At 45.8% G+C, this 14,267-nt stretch overlaps 3 protein-coding genes and 2 long non-coding RNA genes across 6 annotated transcripts in view; 1 reads left to right on the top strand and 4 right to left on the bottom strand.

The window, feature by feature from the left end:
• The first annotated feature begins 276 nt into the window (after window positions 1-276).
• Window positions 277-2,343, top strand: LOC142990124 (uncharacterized). 2 transcript variants are annotated; one of them, XR_012960745.1, is made up of 5 exons: window positions 277-397; window positions 805-928; window positions 1,068-1,189; window positions 1,286-1,478; window positions 2,078-2,343. It is a non-coding gene; the product is annotated as an uncharacterized LOC142990124 (long non-coding RNA). The 2 variants fall into 2 exon arrangements; XR_012960746.1 differs by lacking the exons at window positions 1,068-1,189; window positions 1,286-1,478 and adding an exon at window positions 1,708-1,787 and having other exon boundaries at window positions 2,038-2,342.
• Window positions 2,344-3,465: 1,122 nt separating this feature from the next.
• On the bottom strand, window positions 3,466-5,115 carry LOC142990122 (uncharacterized). The gene is made up of 3 exons (XR_012960742.1): window positions 5,036-5,115; window positions 4,292-4,394; window positions 3,466-3,846 (listed from the first exon to the last, which is right to left on the bottom strand). It is a non-coding gene; the product is annotated as an uncharacterized LOC142990122 (long non-coding RNA).
• A 3,170-nt stretch (window positions 5,116-8,285) lies between these two features.
• Window positions 8,286-11,502, bottom strand: LOC142990120 (GTPase IMAP family member 9-like). The gene is made up of 2 exons (XM_076139862.1): window positions 11,158-11,502; window positions 8,286-9,172 (listed from the first exon to the last, which is right to left on the bottom strand). Exons 1-2 carry the CDS (start codon window positions 11,381-11,383, stop codon window positions 8,379-8,381), a joined length of 1,020 nt encoding a protein of 339 aa, XP_075995977.1. The 5' UTR covers window positions 11,384-11,502; the 3' UTR covers window positions 8,286-8,378.
• Window positions 9,656-11,124, bottom strand: LOC142990121 (GTPase IMAP family member 7-like). The gene has a single exon (XM_076139864.1). It carries the CDS (start codon window positions 10,995-10,997, stop codon window positions 10,071-10,073), a length of 927 nt encoding a protein of 308 aa, XP_075995979.1. The 5' UTR covers window positions 10,998-11,124; the 3' UTR covers window positions 9,656-10,070.
• Window positions 11,503-12,070: 568 nt separating the features above from the next.
• LOC142990118 (GTPase IMAP family member 8-like) overlaps window positions 12,071-14,267 on the bottom strand; it is a 9,461-nt gene continuing 7,264 nt past the window's right edge. Inside the window, exon 4 of the mRNA XM_076139860.1 lies at window positions 12,071-14,172. Within this exon, the coding sequence (XP_075995975.1) occupies window positions 12,872-14,172 (1,301 nt within the window). The 3' untranslated portion in view covers window positions 12,071-12,871. The remainder of the gene's footprint in view (window positions 14,173-14,267) is intronic.

Genomic DNA, 14,267 nt, shown 5'->3' with positions numbered 1-14,267 from the left:
CCTCTGTCCTCTGTCCTCTGTCCTCTGTCCTCTGCCCTCTGCTCTCTGTCCTCAGCTTTGTCCTGAATGATCGTAGGTTCTCTTCCTGTCCAATAACATCACATTTCTGGCCTGACAGGGCGTTTCCTCTGCTGTTAAACAGGAAACGCCTCTAAAAAAGAAGCTGTGCCTGTGGGAGATCTCTCCCTCCCTCTCTCTCTCTCTCTCTTACGGTGGCCGAAAACCGCCACCGCTGCAAATAAAAGAAACGCTGCAAAAATAAAAAAGACGATGCAAATCAAAAAGCCACAACGGAAGTGGGTTATCGGGGACTGTTTTTGCCGATGCACCTGTGTGAGGAGAAGAAGACGACGACGACGACGAAGAAGAAACTACGAATAGGAAAACGAACTAGAAAGTAAGTGAACATGATAGTGTTTAATGTCGCTACGTGTACTTTTTAATGTGTTATTTGGTTAGGCCAGGTAGCCCCAGGTTTGAAGTTGAACTGGAGAATGCCGGTGTATTGTTAGCTTCGGCTAACACGGGGAGACCACTAACGAGAGTGGAAACAACTGACGGCTACAGCTTATTACTATCGATGTTGTTGTTGTTGTTTGTATCATTAATAATCATGCTAACAATAATCTAAGGCGTGGGTAACAATAGTTATTTGGATGAATGTGAAGTTTAAGCTGTGTGAGGTGGCCAGGGACTTTTGTGAACGTACCATGACCATAATGTCAGATTGAGGTATTGAACTGACGGCTAAAATGTTCATGCAATTGAAGTCCAAAGCAACCTAATGATACTTGTTTTTTGCAGATCATAATGTATTGTCCTTTTTGTGGACACCAGCAGCCTCCGAAACCAGTGTTTTGCTGTTCATGTGGCAAGGGCATCAAATTCCTGTGTGATGTTGATGATGACACACCTGGCACAAGTGGGGGTAATGCTTCTTTCATTCTTTTCTTTTTAATTAGGCTTAGGTAATGTTCACTCTATAAACGTAATGAGTATGAGTGAGAACACTGTATGTCTCTCTGTTCTTTCTTATTGATGATTGATTTGACTCTTATTTGAAGCAGAGGCTCCTGGAAAAAGTGTACTGGAGTCATTTCAGACTTTACGGAGTCTAAAAGAGAAGGAGAGACGAGCATGTTTTAAAAAGAAAAAAGCTCCATCAAAAGACAACCTGACGGTTGTGAAGGTGACCTTTTTGCTGAGATAGACTAATAATTTGCTGTCATGTATTTATAGTGTCACTGATCTAGTTAATAGTCGCCATTTCAATGTTTCTCTGTAGATTTCAGTAGGCCTTGTGCGGCTGAAAGATGGAGGACTGAAGACTGTTAGAGGGTCAGTACTTCCCCTCTTGGTGCGACCAGAGTTGGATGCTGATGAATTGCAAAGAGCTGCTGAGCAAAAACTGAAGGCATTCCACAGAAATTTACATGGTGGTCCCTATGTACTTCTCTACCCTGACAGTACAAAGATAAGTAATGTACCAGGAACAGAAGTACCTTAAAGCGTAGAAGGAGGCATTTTGAAAGGCCTACCAACGCATCACACTGTACATTTGTACAGCTGAAGATTTCTCTACGTCTTGTGAGTAATTGTGAAAGAATTGCCAACCAAGAAGAGCTTTTTAAAATGATTAGTTTGGCAAGAAAAGTTGTTGCTCTGAGTAGTCTAAAATCCTCTTATACCTGTTCTTGTATTTCACAGCTCAGGAAACCACTTCGTCGGATTCAGAGGCGATCATCATGAGTCCAAGCTCTGCAGAATTCAGTGCAGCTGATACATTGGTGAGTGCCACATTTGTTGTGTCTTACATTGATTATATTGTCTGAAAATGAAAATGTTTCTAGATTTTACATAGAAGCCATATTTTTCTGATGAAACGTGCCAAAATAGCATTTTAAATTACGGTAAATGTTGCAGTGTCCTGGCCTACACATATTTTACAAACTTCAATATTTATGTTCAAATTTGTTCAGCTCTAGTTCTGTCAATCAAATTTGAAGTGCTCACTGATATATTGTTTTTTACTTCCAGATATGGGAACCTGCAGATGGAGAGTCAAGCACTGATTCAGCAGCTCTGGTAATTGTAGCTCCGAAACATAGTCTATCGTTCACACTTAGCCTTGTCTGAAAATATTGTCACACAATCAAGGCTTAAACTACTTAAAATAATGTGTCACACTCTGACCTAGAGATCCATGTTTGTGTACATTATATTAAACATTCCATTTTTTTTTTTTTTGTATTGCAAATAGACTGTTGTCAACACCGCACATTTTTATTGTATTTGATATCAGGAATGTGCTTGCAGCTTCAGCTTGTTTCTATAAAAAAAACTAAAAAAAAACTACAGACTGTTCTTTTTTTTCAAAGATTTTTTTCAGGCATAGACAACTTTATTACAGACGTTTGTACGTTGCTTTGGACAAAAGCGTCTGCCAAATGACAGGGGAGAGAGGAAAATGACATACAGCAAATACAACACATAAAAAGAAGTTTGTTTTGGTGTTGTCACAACACAAATATGTCCCTAATTTTTTTACAGACCAGCCATGTTTTTCAGGGTGATGTAGTTCTCTACAGCTGATTCCCACTGCAAAGGAGCTCTTACACCACTCTGTGGTTGCAGTTCTCCAAAGAGAGTTTCATGCTCATCCCCAGCAGGAGTTGCTGGCACTGGCATGATGCTGGTGATGTGGTTCAGGGTTTGGGCAGATGCTGGGAAACCACAATTGCTCCCATCAAATCTAGGAGCAAGTACAGAAAAGTGTTCACACTGAGCAACACATCAATTAAGTTTCCTGTTAGGTTTTACTTTCATGGTCATTCCAATTATCTCCAGAGTTTCTTACAGGACAAGGATGCAGAGACCCAAAGACAAGCAATGATCTTAGGTTAAACTAAGTATCAAATATTAGAGAAAGCATTGCACATGAGGGAAAACTTTATTGTGAACCTAATATTTTCAAGTGCATTCAAGTACACAAATTTTAGAGCACCACGTTATTTCAGTTTTTACGTAATTAATAACAAAATAAATAATAAATAAGGTGACTCCAGGAGGGTCAAGTAAAACATAATTGAATTAAAAGTGACAGAAACCTTTGTTTCCGGAAGTAGGACCACCAGCTTTCAATCCGCTGGTTGGATGTTGAAGTGCCATACATGTGGCTTTAAGCTCCTGCAAACTCGTCTGTATGCTCTGATCTCATGGTACATTGAATGGCGGCCATTATTCCATTTTCATTGCCAAAATCTGTGCGGAGCCGCTTTGGAAAAACTCCGTGCTCAACTACACAGTTGATGTAGTTTTGAGCAATTACTGAAGGGTCGTTGTTGGTCTTTCCACAATTCAGCCACATAATTTTTCTGGAGAAGCCATCAATGCAGCCACTTATGGCAATTCCAAAAGGTTTTAATTTATCATACCCATCAACGTGCCAGGATTCGTTTGGTCCCATTGAATGATATGCCCTTCGAACAAATCTACGTCTGCAGCGATTCTCTGTTCCACATGGATCCAGCTCTGCCATTAGGCGCATCACATCGTCTCGTCTGACGACAAGAGAGTGTTTCTGTTTCAGAATCTGCCACATCGCTCTATACCCTAAAAGCTGGCCTGATCCCTTTAGCTCCTCGGAAATAGCTGCCTGCACAGTAGCAATTGGAGTGTAGTTGATCCTTCTGGTCAAGCTTGCATGTTTTAGTCTTTTTTGTAGATTGCGAAAACTGACTGATATGTTGTGTTTGGTTTTCAGTAAGTCCACTATTATTTCATAACTATGGCCCTCTGTGAAATATTTTTGGATAAGTTCATCCACTGGAGTACTAGCTTCAGGACCTGAGGGGTAGGACGGAGGACACTATATTAGAGGCTAAATGATGAACTGCATAAAAAACATTTTCAATTTTTACAGAGAGGTGAATAAATGAGATTGTTTAGATTATCATGTGTGGGTGACATGGTAGTTAGTGATTAGAGTTATTGAGGAATCAAGCTATTCAATGCACTCGTTAAAATTAATTAATTGAAAATGTCTATATAAAAGTAGCACAGTGCAAAACATTCAAAATTGTTGCATAGGATTTTTTACAGGGATCAGTAGCCTAGTAAACTAAGACACTTTCTTAATTTTTCATTTCTTCAAATTCATTGTATTCCACATGCCTCTGTTATGGATTTCACCATATGAAGTGGTATATTCATGACTAACAGTTTATTCTCTGAAAAAACATAGCAATCCATCATGTTAAAGAACCTCATTAACTGTCAGAAAGAAATGTACCTTCATCTTGAAGACTCCTTAGGAACCTGACATTTCTACAGCATGAGCCACAATATACCAGGACGGATGGAAGGTTCACCCCACAGAATGGACAAAACATGACCTGGTAAATGACAAAGCAAAAACAGTCAAGTTTAGGATTCAATCTGACATTATGGTCATGGTTCTTTCTCAAAGGTCCCTGGCCACCCCACACAGCTTAAACTTCACATTCATCCACATAACTTCTGTTACCCACGCCTTAGATTATTGTTAGCATGATTATTAATTATACAAACAACAACAACAACAACAACGACAGTAATAAGCTGTCTTCACTGTAGATGGTCACCACAAGACGAGCTCACTCACAGTCACAGTCAGATGTTGGTCCAGAAAGTGTGTCTCCAATGCTGCTGAAGCTGTTTGAATCTGAAGCTACTTAAATAAATGAGTGTGATGGCATCACGCTAACAAAACGATGTCATCCAATAACTCAAACTCCAGCTATGATGTCAAACTGACATCTGGCCGGACTCGTGATGTCATCACGCTAACAAAATGATGTCATCCAATAACTCAAACTCCAGCTATGATGTCAAACTGACATCTGGCCGGACTTGTTAGTGGTCTCCCCGTGTTCGCCGAAGCTAACAATACACCGGCATTCTCCAGTTCAACTTCAAACCTGGGGCTACCTAGCTTAACCAAATAACACATTAAAAAGTACATGTAGCGACATTAAACACTATCATGTTCACTTACTTTCTAGTTCGTTTTCCTATTCGTAGTTTCTTCTTCGTCGTCTTCGTCGTCTTCTTCTCCTCACACAGGTGTGTCGGCGTTGTCTTCTACTCACACAGGTGCATCGGCAAAAACAGTCCCCGGTAACCCACTTCCGTTGTGGCTTTTTTATTTATTTTATTATTATTATTTTTTTATTATTTTGCAGCGTTTCTTTTTTTTTGCAGTAGCGTTTCTTTTTTGCCGAGTTTCTTTTATTTGCATCGTCTTTTTTATTTTTGCACCAGCTTTTTTATTTTTGCACACCAGCTTTTTTATTTTTGCAGCGTTTCTTTTATTTGCAGCGGTGGCGGATCTCGGCCACCGTAGCTCTCTCGGCCACCGTACTCTCTCTCTCTCTCTCTCTCTCTCTCTCTCTCTCTCTCTTACTCTTTAACTGACAAAATGAGTTCTGTGTGTGTGTGTGTGTGTGTGTGTGTGCAGACACCCAATCTCCCCCCACCCGCATGATCTCTTCTCGTCCCAATCTACACTCTCTCGTCCCCACCGATCTCTCCTCTTCTGTTCTCTCTGCTCTCCCTGCCCCTGAATCTTTTTCTCTTCTCTCCCCTGACACTGCCACTGATCTTCTTCTCTCTACCTTGTCCTCCTCTCTGGACAATCTCTGCCCTCTTATCCCCAGGCCTGCACGCCCAACTCCACCGGCCCCTTGGTTGTCGGACTCGGGTGCGTACTCAGAGACGGAGCTTGAGAGCGGCTGAGCGCAAATGGAGGAATGGCAAACTCCTGGAGGACCTTCATGCCTTCCAATCACTACTTTCCTCTTTCTCCTCCTCTCTCTCTGCTGCTAAAGCTGCCTTCTTCTGCATGAGAATTCAAACCTCTGCTTCCAACCCCAAAAAACTCTTTCAAACTTTCTCATCCCTTATCCAACCCCCACCCCCTCCTCCCTCCTCCTCCCTCCTCCTCTCTCCTCCCAGACGATTTCGCCAACTTCTTCGACAAGAAGGTCAACGACATCCGATCTTCCTTCCATCACCCCCCCAGCAGCCCCATCTCTACCACCCTCTCCATCTTCTCCCTCCCCACCTCCCTCTCTGTCCCAATTTTCTCTCCTCTCTGCCCAGGAGGTCCTTCAGCTCATCACATCTAGCCGCCCCACCACCTGCTCTCTTGAACCTGTAGGCTACAGATGAAACCTGCTAGAGTCACTCCTCTTCCTTTATCCCTCTATACAACATCTCTTGGTTCGGTTATCCACTCCCATAACTTCTCCTACCACTGCTATGCTGATGACACCCAGCTGATTCTGTCATTTCCTCCTTCTGACACCCAAGTGGAGACTAGGGAGGCAGTAGTCGAGTGGGTAGAGCTTCCGCTTACGAACCGGAGGGTTGCCGGTTCGAGTCCCTGCCGAGGTGCCCCTGAGCAAGGCACCGAACCCTCAATTGCTCCCCCCTCTGCGAAGGGTGGTAATATAATGTAATGTAAGTCGCTTTGGATAAAAGCGTCTGCCAAATGATCGTAATGTAATGTAATGTAATGAGACGCGCATCGCTGCTTGCCTGACAGACATCTTGGGGTGGATGTGGAAGCACCACCTGAAGCTCAACCTGGACAAAACTGAGATGGTGTTTCTCCGGGGGAAGGGCTGCCCGCACCGAGACCTGGCCATCACCATAGATGACTCCGTGGTGACGTCTACTCGGACCGCGAGGAATCTGGTTGTGACCCTGGACGACCAACTGTCGTTCTCGGGAAACATCGCTTCGGTGACGCGTTCCTGCAGATTCCTCCTCTACAACATCCGGAGGATTTGTCCCTTCCTCACCGACAAGGCAGCACAGGTGCTGATCCAGGCTCTTGTCATCTCCCGCCTGGACTACTGCAACTCCCTCCTTGCTGGCGCCCCGGCTTCTGCCATCAGACCTCTGGAGCTCGTCCAGAAAGCTGCTGCTCGTCTGGTGTTCAACCTCCCCAAGTTCTCCCACACAACTTGCCTTCTCCGTTCTCTACACTGGCTCCCTGTAGCTGTTCGCATCCAGTTTAAGACTCTGGTGCTAGCCTACAGGGCAGTGAAAGGAACAGCTCCTTCATACCTCCAGGCTACGGTCAAGCCCTACAGCCCCGGCCGACCACTTCGCTCTGCTGCCTCCAGGCGGCCGGCTGCCCCGGCGCTCAGCGGCCCCTGCGTCCGATCGACACGGTCACGGCTTTTCTCTGTTCTGGCACCTCAGTGGTGGAATGATCTCCCGACTGATGTCAGGACAGCGGAGTCACTGCCCATCTTTTGCCGCAGGCTGAAAACCCATCTCTTCAAGAAACACTACCCGGATCCTCCCTCTTAGGACATCACCTACTCTGTCCTAGCTCTTCTGATGCTCTTGTTTTCTATTCTGTCATTTCTAATTTGTCCTTTTTTCTCATTTATCATAGTACCTAACTTATCGCTCTTCTACTCTAGCTCTAGTTTTGCTCTTAGCTGTTGGTTTTGGAATGAAAAATGCGCTTACGATTTCTTGTGACCTGAAGTTCTTTTATCTACCTTTGTTGAACACACTTAATGGAAGTCGCTTTGGATAAAAGCGTCTGCTAAATGACCCTAATGTAATGAAATGTAATGTGTGTGTGTGTGTGTGTGTGTGTGTGTGTGTGTGACACGTACGGTTTTTCCCATCTTCACCACTCGTTTCTCCAGATCCAGGTTCTGCTGGAAGTTGGGATGTGCTCTTCTTCGCCTGAAGTCCTCGTCTATGAGAGGCAACTCTGGCTCGTCCTGTGTGCGGCAGCGCTGCGATGCTGTTTAATGGAGAGATGCGGAACGGACGCGGAAATGTCGCGCGGCACGACCAAGTACAGTACAGAGAACAGCCACACGAGGGCAGCATTGAATTCGCTGTGAGCTGTGTGTGTGTTTATTTAACAGGCAAATTCACCTTTATACCAGATGATGCTACTGTTACCATGGTTACCCCGAGCCATCTACAAGGAAGCAGTGTGAGGCTTTGATTTGTTTGTCCATGTAGTGTTATAATAATAATAATCATATATTCATATCATTACAGTTCCATATATAAACAGTTTTACTCTGACATGCTTTGTTTCCTGTAGTTGTGTCCTAGAGACAAACAGCTGATCAGACTCGGTCCACCTCCTGCTCTCAGTCCAGTCATGAGTTCAAAGTTCAGGTCTGCCTCTTCATGCAGGTGTTTGATTGGACCAGCAGAGGCGCTGTGACCTTCCAGCTGCAAGAATCAAGCGGAGCGGCTCTCACTCACAATGTCCAACCCATGAGATGCAGCGTGTGTGAGGTTCTGGAGGTTCAGGGTATGGAGTGGTGAGAGGACAGAGAGAGGCTTAGCTCTCATTGCAGAAGACATTTTTGTGCCTTGTGTGCATTTTGTCCCATTGAAGCTCCGGGTGAAGAAGCCATCTGACTCTCCACTTCAGCCTGGAGCTCATTTCTCCTTTGCTGCTCCTCGGCCTTCTGCGCCTTCAGAAGCCTGCGTTTGCTCTTCTTCCTCTGCTTGGTGGCCTTTCTGAACATCTTGGTGCTGTAGTGTCTCCCACTGTTCTCCACGATCATCCTGTCTATCTTCTCCAGGAGCTGGTGGGTCTGCGAGCGCTTGTCCACCACGTTGTTGAAGACGTGATAGCGGCCGTAGCATATCTGAACCAGGTCAGACAGGTCGGCGCTCTTGGAGACAAACTCCTGGATGGTTTGCTTCTTCAGCTTGTCTCCGTGTGTGAAGAGCAGCATGGTGTAGTTCACAGACTCCTCACCAAAGAAGCTCTGGATGATCCTCAGCGTGTCCTTCTCCTCCTGCGTGAACCTGCCCAGCTGGAGGACCACCAGGAAGGCGTGAGGCCCGGGAGCCGCCAGAGACATGCACTCTTTGATCTTCATCAACACTTCCTCCTCTGTGAAATTAGTGTCAAAGAGCCCTGGGGTGTCCACGACGGTGACCTCTCGACCTCCCAGCACTCTCTTCACTTTCTTGCATTCGAATGTCAGTGAGGACGGAGAGAGTTCAGACCGGAAGGCGTTGGTACCCAGGATGGTGTTTCCTGCCGCGCTCTTCCCCACGCCCGTCCTGCCCACCAGAACCAGGCGACGCTCCTCTGGCTGCTTCTGCTTCCTCTGCTTCTTCTGACCTCCTGTGGACATCACACACAGATTCATGCTGCTGCCAAACATGTTGAAGTCCATCATCATCATCATCATCATCATCACACATGGTTTGTGCATAGTGGACGGTTTTATTTGATTGATGAACTTATTTATTTGTATTTTATTCAAATATTAACCCCCGACTGGAGAAGATGGAACTGAGTCATCATGATGTAATACAGAGCAAACACACACACACACACACACAGACACACAGACACAGACACACACACACACAGACACACAGACACACAGACACAGACACACAGACACACAGACACACACACACACACACACACACACACACACACACTACATTGCTTTACAGAGACGGCTGAGCAGAATTCACATGTTCACATTATTTATCGATCATAATTTGTAGACTTATCTTATATTCATATCTATTATTATTCTTGGATATCTTCATAAAATATGTAAATCATCCTCAGGATGTTTAGCAGATCACTCTAAGTTAAACTGATATGGCCTTAAATACTGATCTCTGATTGGCTGGCAGGCGGTCTCAGTGCTTATATTCAACTGCAAGTAACCATAGCAACAATACATTTGTTTCATCTTGCATTGCTGCTGAACCAAACTGTCAGTGCAGAGGATCCTTATCTACATCTCATCTGCATGCCTCCAGATAGGCCACGCCCACAACCACACTGATGTGTGGACACAGAATGTCAAACACAGAAGGTCTGGACCGTGGGTGGGCGTGGCTTATTCCTCTCAAAGTGCTCAATGTGTCAGTCTGCTGTGACCTCACTACTACCATCCACCTGATCAATCAATAACCTGTAAAACCACATCACAGAGAGTCTGAGTCATGCCTGGAGGCTTGTTGGGCCTTGGTGGAGGTTTGAGTCCCTGGTCCTCTTCTCACTGGACGTTGCATCCCTTTGAGACTCCGATGACTAAAGCTCCCACGCCGGCTCCGACAGCCGCTCCTGCCAGAGCGCCGACGACGACACCAGGGGGTCCTCCTGCGATCCCGATCAGACCCCCGACCACCGCGCCGCAGGCTGAGGAGAGGGCGATGGTCGGAGCGGCCGTGAAGGCGTTTGACCTTTCAGCTCGAGATCTGGCTTCAGTTTCGTAGCGGACATGCAGGTTCCTCTCCTCCCTGTAGAAGATCTTGGTCTCATATTTGGTTCTCAGCTCTTCCAGCTCCTTCTGCCTTTCCTCTTCAGACTCTTTCATGAGTCGCTTCTTCTCATTTTCGATGGCGGTCTCGGCTCTCTGGAACATCTCGTTGGTGTAGTTCCCCCCGTCGTTAGCCTGAGTCATCAGGTCGACTTTATCCAGGAGCTGTCTGGTTTGTTCGTGGTCTTTCACCTCGTTGTTGAAGATGTGGAATCGACCGTGACAGCTCTGGATGATGGCGTTCAGCTCTGTGTTCTGTGAGACAAAGTCCTGGATGGTGATGTTCTCCAGCTGGTCTCCATGTGTGAACAGCACCATCGTGTATTTAGCTGCATCTTCACCAAAGGTCTCTTGGATCATCTTCACGGTGTCCTTCTCCTCCTGAGTGAACCTGCCCAGGGCCAGGACCACCAGGAAGGCGTGGGGCCCGGGAGCCGACAGAGAGATGCACATCTTGATCTTCGTCAGCACTTCTTCTTGACTAAAATTGGTGTCAAAGATCCCTGGAGTGTCGATGACGGCGACCCTTCGGCCGCCCACATCTCCCCCGGCTTTCTGGCATTCAGACATCTGGGAAGACGGAGAGAGTTCGGATTCGAAAGCCTCTCGAATCCCTTTCTCTCTCATGTTTGATCCCAAAGCTTCATTGTCTCCGGTCCACATGTGAGACGTTTCACTACAGAGACTTCAGTCCTGCAAACAAACTTTAAACTTGGGAATTATCATTTCTGTGGCCACAAGAATCAAAGTTTGAGGCTCAGAAACCTGGAAACACATTTTCATCTTTATAATTACATGAAGGCCTCATGAGTCTCAGACCTACCTGCCATGTGACCAGCATACATGGTGACCAGCTGACCAGTGAAGCTCTGTCCTCTATCCTCTGTCCTCTGCTCTCTGCTCTCTGCTCTCTGTCCTCTGTCCTCTGTCCTCTGTCCTCTGCTCTCTGTCCTCTGTCCTCTGTTCTCTGTCCTCTGTTCTCTGTCCTCTGTCCTCTGTCCTCTGCTTTGCCCTGAATGATCGTAGGTTGTCTTCGTGTCCGATAACATCACATTTCTGGCCTGACAGGGCGTTTCCTCTGCTGTTAAACAGGAAACGCCTCTAAAAAAGAAGCTGTGCCTGTGGGAGATCTCTCCCTCTCTCTCTCTCTCTCTCCCTCTCTCTCTCTCTCTCTCTCTCTCTCTCTCTTTAACTGATAAAATGAGTTCTGTGTGTGTGTGTGTGTGTGTGTGTGTGTGTGTGTGTGTATTGCGGCGTGGGCTGGTTTCCTGTTTTTCAAAAGAAAAACAAGAAACAGGAAAACAGGAAACCAGGAAACAGGAACATTTAGTAACAACCCTCTGACTGGTTACTAAATGTGTGTTGTGTTTGTCAGAGTTGCTGCTGGTTTCTCTGGTTCTTCTTTATGATGATCTCATGATTTAACCTCAGGTTCATTCATGTCAGCTGACAGCTGAGCACAGCTGACACCATACAGTTGTTTACATGCACTAAGGAGATGATTACACTTGTTAACATTTTAACTGACAAAATGAGTTCTATTCTGTCACACGTGTCTGTGTCTACTACGTAGACAGGTTGACAGATAGCGAACACGAAGATTTCAAATAAGACAGAGTCCAAGGGTTGCTTTCTTTCGTTTTATCTTCCTTATTTTCTGCTTATTTTTATTCTTATCATTATTTTTGTAAAACTGTAGAATACAGAAATAAATGTCTGTATTACATTAAGAAACACTTACATGTACTTATACATACGATTGTTTACCTGCTGTAACACATTACTACACACACGTATGCAGCTTTCACTTAAATCAATCTAAATGGCTGTATGCAAATGAATGTGCACAACAAATGAAGCAGTCTCAAATAACTAGACATGAAATCACATGAAATATGAATTGTGTGAATGGATAACAATGCCACCGCACAACAACATCAAGAGAAACAATAGAGTAGAGAATTACACACTCATTAACAAACCCAAGTAACCAGACTACCACCAAAGGATTAACTAGCAGCAATGAGGACACAAACTAACTCAGAGCTAGCTTCAGAGTGAGTTAAAGTAGCACTTACACAATATTTTTTTTGTATGTATAGATGTATAGATGTAGGGGGGGGAGAAGAGAGAGAGAGAGAGAGAGAGGACAGAAACAGAGAGAGAGAGAGAGAGAGAGAGAGAGAGACACACACACGTGCATACATACACATACACGCACACACACACACATTACTTTACAGAGACGGCTGAGCAGAATTCACATGTTTAGATTATTTATTGATCATAATTTGTTTTGATTTTACATTATTAGATTATGTATCTGTTTTCATTTTTGGATATCTTCATAAAATATGCAAATGATCAAATTATTATGCTTATTCCTCTCAAAGTGCTCAATGTGTCAGTCTGCTGTGACCTCACTACTACCATCCAACTGATCAATCAATAACCAGTAAAACCACATCACAGAGAGTCTGAGTCATGCGTGGAGGCTTGTTGGGCCTTGGTGAAGGTTTGAGTCCCTGGTCCTCTTCTCACTGGGTGGTGCATCGCTCTGAGACTGCAAGGACTACAACTCCCACGGCAGCTCCGACAGCCGCTCCTGCCGCAGCGAAGAGGGCAGGGGTTCCTTCTAAGGCCCCCACACCCACGGCCACACCCCCGACCAACCCACCAGAGAGTGTGGTGGTGGCGATGGTGGCGACCGGAGAGCGGGTGAAGAGGTTTGACCTTTCAGCTTTAGATCTGGCTTCAGTTTCGTAGCGGGCATGCAGCTTCTTCTCCTCCTCCTGTAAGATCTTGTCACATTTGGCCTTCTCCTCTTCCAGCTCCTTCTGCCTTTGCTCTTCAGACTCTTTCTTCAGTCGCTTCTTCTCATTTTCGATGGCGGTCTCGGTTTCCTCCACCATCTCGGCGTGTTTTGCCCTCAGCTCTTCCTGCTCATTCTGCCTTTCCTCTTCGGACTCTTTCAGGAGTCGCTTCTTTTCATTTTCGATGGCTTTCTTGACCATCTCGGCGTGTTTGGCCCTCAGCTCTTCCAGCTCCTTCTGCCTTTTCTCTTCAGACTCTTTCAGGAGTTGCTTCTTCACATTTTCGATGGCGGTCTCGGTTTCCTTGACCATCTTGGCGTAATTGGCCCTCAGCTCTTCCAGCTCCTTCTGCCTTTCCTCTACAGACTCTTTCATGAGTCGCTTCTTCTCATTTTCGATGGTGGTATCGGCTCTCTGGAACATCTCGTTGGTGTAGTTCCCCCCGCCGTTAGCCTGAGTCATCAGGTCGATTTTATCCAGGAGCTGTCTGGTTTGTTCGTGGTCTTTCACCTCGTTGTTGAAGACGTGGAATCGACCGTGACAGCTCTGGATGATGGCGTTCAGCTCTGTGTTCTGTGAGACAAAGTCCTGGATGGTGATGTTCTTCAGCTGGTCTCCATGTGTGAACAGCACCATCGTGTATTTAGCTGCATCTTTATCAAAAGTCTCTTGGATCATCTTCACGGTGTCCTTCCCCTCCTGAGTGAACCTGGGGCCCAGGGCCAGGACCACCAGGAAGGCGTGGGGCCCGGGAGCCGACAGAGAGATGCACATCTTGATCTTCGTCAGCACTTCTTCTTGACTAAAATTGGTGTCAAACATCCCTGGAGTGTCGATGACGGCGACCCTTCGGCCGCCCACATCTCCCCCGGCTTTCTGGCATTCAGACGTCTGGGAAGACGGAGAGATTTTGGATTCGAAAGCCTCTCGACCCAGGATGGTGTTTCCTGCTGCGCTCTTCCCCACTCCCGTCTTCCCAACCAGAACAATCCTCCGCTCATAGCTTTGAGTCACAGCGCCAGAACCTGTTGGACAGAAATACACCGTCGTCAAGCAGAGAACGGCTGTGAAAAGGTTCCAGACGAGGAAGATGAGGGAGGAGCTGAGGTCTGATGAGCAG

Source organism: Genypterus blacodes, unplaced genomic scaffold (assembly GCF_046128005.1).
Source record: "Genypterus blacodes isolate CSIRO-AG114 ecotype Tasmania unplaced genomic scaffold, CSIRO-AGI_Gbla_v1 ptg000469l_1, whole genome shotgun sequence".
Lineage (NCBI taxonomy): Eukaryota > Metazoa > Chordata > Actinopteri > Ophidiiformes > Ophidiidae > Genypterus > Genypterus blacodes.
Note: the sequence above shows the minus strand (reverse complement) of the source record. Positions and strands in the feature narration are given on the sequence as shown.